Source organism: Impatiens glandulifera, chromosome 1, assembly GCF_907164915.1.
Source record: "Impatiens glandulifera chromosome 1, dImpGla2.1, whole genome shotgun sequence".
Lineage (NCBI taxonomy): Eukaryota > Viridiplantae > Streptophyta > Magnoliopsida > Ericales > Balsaminaceae > Impatiens > Impatiens glandulifera.
Window position 1 is genome coordinate 18023725 of NC_061862.1, and position 7817 is coordinate 18031541.

The 7817-nt window shown below is 27.1% G+C and overlaps 1 protein-coding gene across 1 annotated transcript; it reads left to right on the forward strand.

The window, feature by feature from the left end:
- The first annotated feature begins 5316 nt into the window (after positions 1–5316).
- Positions 5317–6439, forward strand: LOC124922440 (nudix hydrolase 18, mitochondrial-like). The gene is made up of 6 exons (XM_047463167.1): positions 5317–5390; positions 5635–5746; positions 5852–5935; positions 6017–6145; positions 6248–6331; positions 6383–6439. The coding sequence occupies exons 1-6, from the start codon at positions 5317–5319 to the stop codon at positions 6437–6439; spliced, it is 540 nt and encodes a 179-aa protein (XP_047319123.1).
- Positions 6440–7817: the final 1378 nt, after the last annotated feature.

Sequence of the window (7817 nt, forward strand, 5' to 3'; positions counted from 1 at the left end):
CATTTTCAGTTTCAAAGACAACCTCTTGCTACTTCGGGAATACGTCAGGATCATCAATTTCTAGAACCAATACACTTTCTTGAGTTGGGTTTGTTGGATTTCTAGGTAGTGAGTTCTCTACTAAAGATACACACAATGGAGTGTGATTGTGGACTGAAACTACTTCATGTAAAAAGAACTCCACATCCACATCGTTTTTTATATCAGTTATATTAGAAAATTTGACATTCATGCACGGAGTATTATACTTGGCTTGAAGTAATAAATCATATCTAGATTTGTCAACATTAGTAACAGAATAGATTAGATCAACTAACTGAGCATAAGTAGAATTTCGGGGAACATACAAACTTCTGTTTGACTTTGCAGTAAAATGAGTAACATCATCTGTAGTTTTCCACTCTCCATTAAAGTAAAGAATTACTTGATCTGTAATTGAAAACAATTCAACAACATAAAAGAATTACGCGTATTGTAATGTTGTGTTGTTGCCTCACTCACGATTTTTACTTACTTCGGTTGTTACTTTTTGAAGATGGCGTGAACCATAACCGAGGAGGAGTTTGCTGGTAGAGTTTTATGGAAATCCAATGCAGCAACTTTCCCAGAAGTTTGCTGCAATGGATCTAATGGGATAGGAGCCCCCTATCCAATAGGTCCATTGAAACAAACTTGTGGACAATTTTTGGAACATTGTATTTCCATGAAACATACCAATAAACTCCTCCTTAGTGAGTATTTCGCGTGAGTGAGAAACAATACGCGTGAGTCACATATGTCTTTGTTCATATAACATAGTATTCATTCACATTCATTCAGGAGTTATCGAATCACTAACTAAGAATACAACCTAGCTATATTATACTATAATCAACCTAGTGTTCATAATCACTAAATAACATAAAATAAACATACCCATTTTGAAAACGAAGAGTAGTGGGTCTTCAAACGGAGAGGTCGTGGTCGTAGTCGTCAGCTGCTACTCGTGGTCGTGGTCGTGGTCTTCAGGGAAGTAGAGTTTGAGAGTAGAGTCGGAGAAAGAGTCGAGAGTCGTGAATGGTTTTTTTAAAATTATGGCAAAATAAAGTATATATACGATGAAAGACGTGAAATACCACTCTCGCGTTTTTATCTAAAACGCGTGAGTTCATAAACGTGTTTCAGATGAAACGCGTGAGTGATATTTTACGTCTTTCCATTAACGCAAAATTTCACTCACGCGTTTCATCTAAAACGTGTTTATGAACTCACGCGTTTTAAATAAAAACGTGAGAGTGGTATTCCGCGTTAATGAGCGCTAATGTGGGCACGAGAGGGGCAATAGCGACATTTCGTAGGGAGAAAAGGCATTTTTTTTCAAAATTTATCAGATGGGATTCTTTTTTAGATTTAGACCCTTTATCAGGGCCATTTCATCGAATTTCCCGCCTGGGTAAGGATCGTCATTTAATAAAAATAAATTATGTTATTTATTAATTATTTAAACATAAAAGTGGATAATAGTGTTTTATAATAGGAAATAAGATTTTTTTTTTATTTGATTATAGGTTTAAATCTCACAACAATAATTTTGTGAACAATTTAAAAAAAAAAAAAAATTAGGATAGCTAATTTTTTTTCAAGTTTTTCTATCATGATAGTCAAATCCTAAGTGTGGCACTGTCTAAGATGTACCATGATGATAATAAAAAAATAATGTAAAGATTTATTTATACTAAAGTTGATTAAATAAAATTCAAATTTAAAATGTAATTAAAAAATACATCAATATAATTTAAATTTTGTGTTAAATGAGTTGATATTAAATAATTTGATTTATCTATATAACTTAATTTTTGTTTGAAAGTAAATTATATTGAATCAAATAAAGAAATATTACATTTTCACGTATCAATGTCATACATGACATATATGTATAACCACCCTTCTAACATAACATTAAATTATATATTCAAAATAGTAGAAATCTACATTACAATAAACAACTATTAAAATGTGTTAAGGCTTAATATATTGAGCAGTTTAAGCTTTGTTAAAATAAGTGTAAACATGTTATTGGCCCCATTTTGACAATTATGGATGTGAAAGCGGTGCAAATAGAAGAGTGCTAAAATAATTTTGTTTCACATTCAACTAATCAAATAGTTTTTTATATGAATTTTCATCAAATTCAAAAGTTGTAAACCATAAACTTTTAGTATTAAATTTCGCATCAAAAAGTCAATATTGACTCATCGCAACCAACGCTCGTTAAGATGGATTATGAAGCCGATATTTGGACTGTTTTACTCGATAACATTAGGTCAAAACATACATAATTAAAAGGAAAGAATATTCATATTAGAAGTTGACCCGTTCCTATAAGTTTGGGAAATATTGGGCCTATACATTTTTTATTTTCTAATTTTTTAATATTATATTGAAGAAAATTTATAGAGATATATAATATTTTAATATTAAACTTAACAAAAATCTAATTTAGCATAATTGATTAGGCATGTGATACTTTTTTTTTCATATTATCAAATATATTGAGTCAATTAGTTCCCTGTTTAAACCACTATCAATATCAAATTTCATAACTACTTATAAATGAAAAACAATTTTCTCCTTGAACAAATTCAATATCAAATTACCACAATTAGAATAATTATTAATTTTTGGGTAAGCTTAAAATATAATTGTTAGTTATGCTAACAGTTTGTTTTGTTTGTTTTGCACAAGTCAAATAGATATCACACCACTAACCCTTTGATTGTTTGTTAGTGTATAAAAGTATATATTTGTCTAATTACTTTATAGATGGAGGGACCGTACTTTTATGTTTCTCATTATAAATATTTTTTAAGAAAGTAAACATTTTTCTCATATTAGAAATTCAAGAGTTAAAATTGTGATGGTTTTATAAAATAATGGATGAAAGGATGGAATGAAGGTAAATTTTGTTCATTTTCTAAAATTAAGAAATTAGAATGTCACGTCACATTTTACTCAAATTTTTACTTAATATATGTTCCGATGTGGACTAAAACTCACGTTAACATAGTTTCGAGCTTATGAGTTATGTCCCATCAAACTTTATTTGAGTGAGAATTTTAATTTATTTTGTGATTTTAATATATAATATAAAGAAATGTGATGTTAGATTTTACAAATCTGGTTTACTTTTGTATTGGAGTTTTCTAAAAAAAAAATTGTTATTTAAATAGTAACTATTGATGTTTATATTGGAGAAATGATATTTTTTTTTTGGTAAAAATATTTAAAATGTTAATATATATAATAATTTTTTTTTTCAAATATATAATATTTTAATATTTTAATTAATAAATTGAATGATATGATAAATAAAATTAAAATATGTTTTTTAATATAGAGAACGGATGAATGGCAACAAAAGGGAAATCATTTTTCAAAAAAAAAAGTTTATTTATTTTTAACTTTTATTTTTCTCTTACATTCGCTCCTTATGTTAGTTGTTGTTGCCCAAATCATTTCTCATATATAATAATAAAAATAATTTAAAATTTATGGTATTTTAATATTTTAGTTAATAAATAAAGTGATTTTATTAGAGATAACTAATCGTATTTCCCATCCCATTCTACTTCGAGAATTTGTTTTTACCTCATTTGTTTTATATAATCCCCACGGGATACTGTTATACCATATTATATAATAAATAAATTATTAATAAAATTATATAAATAAATATTTTAATATTATATATAATATATTAAATATTTTTAATATTATAAAGAAATAAACTTAATCCTTTTATAAAATAGGAAGAATAAATAAATATATTGGTAATGTTATATATTCAATTATGTTTATTAGTCTTCAGAGCATAAACGGAATAAAGGGGATGAAATCGGGGCGGAGTTGGAACGGGGGACACAAATTTTATCCCATTCGATTTTGGGGGAAAATTCTCATAACGGAATAGTTTGGATAAAAACCGAGGAAACGAGTTATAATTGTCATTCTAGATGTGAATTATGTGATAAATAAAAGTAATATGATATTTTGAGTTATTTAAATAATTAAAATTGAAGATTAGATTACAAATTGTTTTATAACTATCTATGCCAACTTACAAAATTAAGTTTGCTCAAAGGGATCGGTTTTGAATGTCTAATATTTATTTTTGACTTAAAATATTTTAAATTAAAAAATAAATAAAAATTGATAGGTATAATGGGAAATCTATATAGACATTACAATTTGTACAAATAAATAATTTTCCTTATAATGATTGATTATTTTGTATAAATTCAACGCGTCACATGAAAGATTGACATTAATCCTAATTATTTATTTCCCCCATATTTCCCGGTTAGTATTTCAATCGTCAAAAGGCCATAACCTGGAAGGCTTTTGAGTCAATATTATATATAATTAATTACTAATTTAAAAACATTTTTTATTCTCTAAAATTTACATGCATGTTCATTATTTATTATAATATTTTTATTATTATTAAATACAAACTCTCATATTTAATTTTCATTTAGAAATAAAATTCACCATCATCAAATTAGCAAATCCTTCTTATAAATTTGTAAGAAATAATATTATTTCATCATGATTTTGACACAATTTATAAGAAAGTGAAAGGTGTTTTAATTAATTTGTATATTCAGACAATTAATTACTAGTTAATCAATTATATATATTATTTACAGCAAATTCTAATATTGTTTATTGGACAATTGAAATTTTAGATATATTCTTTCAAATTTCATAATTATACTTTATTGTAATAAAAGATCTATATTACTAATTTAACTACGGGATTTGAATTTTTCTATTCTGAATTTTGGTTCTATAAAATTAAATAGTTAAATTAATCATAAATATTTTATTTATTTATAAATATCACGTATATAATAGGTTTAATAATGATAAAACCTCAATTTTATAATTTTAACTGTAAAAAAATTGTCCAGTATTTCAATTTAATTATTAGCCCAAATTCGATCATTTGAAAATATTAGTTATAGTATATGATAATAATAATAATAATACCAACTACCAAGTCTTGGGAAATTCGAATCTCCAACTCGAAACGCCCACCGCCTGTACGGGTCAGCGTTACGAAATGTATACGTATCCACCGAATCTCTCTCTAGAAGACTATAAATAAAATGATATTTGTAGTTAATTAACAACATTGTGTTTATCTATCTCTCTCATCTCATCCATTGAAGATCTAGAAAATCAAAAACCCAGTTTTCTTGCCTTCTTTCTTCAAGAAGACGATAACAGAAATCTCAGAAACGTGGACGCGCGATTAGGGATACTTATAAAGATATGGTATCATTGGATTCAGCACGAACAGGACGCCAATTACAGCGTTACAAGAAAGGTCGCCGTCTAGTCGTCGGGTAATAATTTGCATATCATAATTTCATTTATTCATTCCTTCATTTGATCATATATATATATATATATATATACCTGCATTATATATCTAACAAAAAAAAAAAGTCAATCCTTCAATCTAACATACAATTTGATCCCTGTTAATAATAATGTGCAATCATTGATTAGGTCAATATTCATGATGTTGCATGTATAAATTAATTAATTAAACCTAACTACCAGTCATTAATTAATTTGGACGTGCAGATGCATACCTTATAGATTTAAGACTACAAGTAAATCATATTTGGATGGGAAAGAATTAGAGGTCCTCCTCATAAGTGCACAAAGAGAAGGCAAAGGCATGTTATTTCCAAAGGTATATATATATATATATGTACCTCATATGTAATTAAATTAGGTTTAATTTATCTTTATAATAAATTTTTAATTTTATATATATGATCATGCATGATGTTTGCAGGGTGGATGGGAAAATGATGAATCAATGAAAGAAGCTGCCTTAAGAGAAACAATTGAAGAGGCTGGAGTAGTAGGAATTGTCCAAGTAATATATATATTATACTCATCACTAATTAATTTGAAATAACTAATGTTATAATATATCTAATGAATATATTGTTGGCAGCAAAAATTAGGAAAATGGAAATTCAAAAGTAAAAACCACGAGGGTTGCTACATAGCTTATATGTTTCCTTTATTAGTTAAGGATCAACTCGAGTTATGGCCGGAGAAAGATTTTCGCCGAAGAGTATGGGTGAGTGAGAAATTAAAATAAGTAGTGAATTATATCTGAATTAGGTCATGATTTAGTGTTTTTAGTTTGTTATTTTATGTGGGCTTGTATGCATGCATGCAGATGAATGTGTCGGAGGCGAGAGAAGCTTGTCATTACTCGTGGATGCAAGAAGCCCTAGATTCGCTAGCATGTCGTCTTTCAACAGTTACACAACTACAACAAAATGAGGAAGAATATCAAGAATTAGAAGAAGAGGAAGAAGATGAAGAAGAACTTGAGAAAGTTGAAAATACTAATTGTTCTCTAAATTGAAAAAAATGTACAAACTAATTAAATTGTTCAAGGACTTTGATACAATTTCCCCCCGCAGGAAGATAGGAAGGTTATAGCAATCAATTACAAAGAAGGGATCTGATTGGGAAAGGCATGAGCATTTGTATTTTAATTATTAATTATCATCATTAGATTTGTTCTTTTTCTCATGATTAGTCATGTCACTTTCAATGAGTTATGGTATTGATCGAGTTCTCGCGACGATATATTTTTCCCTTTATATATGCATGTTAATTTGTGTTTGGGATCGATTTTATTTACAAAGTGTATACCTAGAATAATATTTGATTCATTTAATGCATTGAAGTTGATTGATCATGAAGTTATACATAAAGTTTATTTATATTAATCTTTCATTCAGTTATTGAAGTTAATTGGTCAACATTTATAAGCTGGTTTTGTTATATATGGTTGAAAAGAATACTTCACCATCACTTAATTATCATCATCATCATTATGTTTGGTCTTTTTTCTCATTAGTCATGTCACTTTCAATGATTTATATGGATGGAGTTCTCATGACTATCTTCATTTTCTCTTTATACATGCATGTTAATTTGTGTTTGGGGTCGATTTTATTTAGACTAATCTTTGATTCATTTAATGAATTGAAGTTAATTGGTCGTCAAGTTATACATAGTCTAATTATATGAATCTTTCATTCATTAATTGAAGTTAACTGGTCAACATTTATAAGCTCGTTTTTGTTATATATGGTTCAAAAGAATATTTCACCATAACTTAATTATCATCATTAGATTTGTTCCTTTTTTCATTAGTCATGTCCCTCTCGATAAGTTAGGATATGAACAGAGTGGAGTTTTCATGACAATCTTCTTTTTCTCTTTAAACTAAAACATGGATGTTAATTTGTGTTTGAGTTGATTTTATTTTGAACTTGTATACATAGAATAATCTTTGATTCATTTAATGCATTGAAGTTAATTGGTCATCAAGTTATACATAGTCGAGTTATATTAATCTTTCATTTGTTAATTAAAATTAATTGGTCAATATTTATAAGCTGGTTTTGTTATATATGGCTGAAAAGAATACTTCACCATGACTTAGTCCTTATTTATTTCAAGATTTTGCATTGAATTCAAAGACATAGATTAAGACAACTTCATTTGTAATTAGATATGTTATTAATATTTCATATATATTATAATGATTTTAACAAAGAAAAAATGTTTAAGATGAGTATGACTAATATCTCGAAGAAACTTAATTTAGATTGTAACATATAGCAATTATTAAAATAAGAGAGGAAGATCAAGAATGATGCATGATCAATCAAATGAATCAAATTGAAAGTGAACTTTAATAAATAATAAAATCTTAACTTAAAATGTTA

Bases quoted from the DNA above. Each gene is read 5' to 3' on its own strand.
- LOC124922440 (XM_047463167.1), top strand. From the start codon at position 5,317: ATGGTATCATTGGATTCAGCACGAACAGGACGCCAATTACAGCGTTAC. The intron at 5,936-6,016 runs GTAATATATATA...TATTGTTGGCAG, and splicing joins GAGTAGTAGGAATTGTCCAA to CAAAAATTAGGAAAATGGAA. The intron at 6,332-6,382 runs GTTACACAACTA...TTAGAAGAAGAG, and splicing joins TAGCATGTCGTCTTTCAACA to GAAGAAGATGAAGAAGAACT.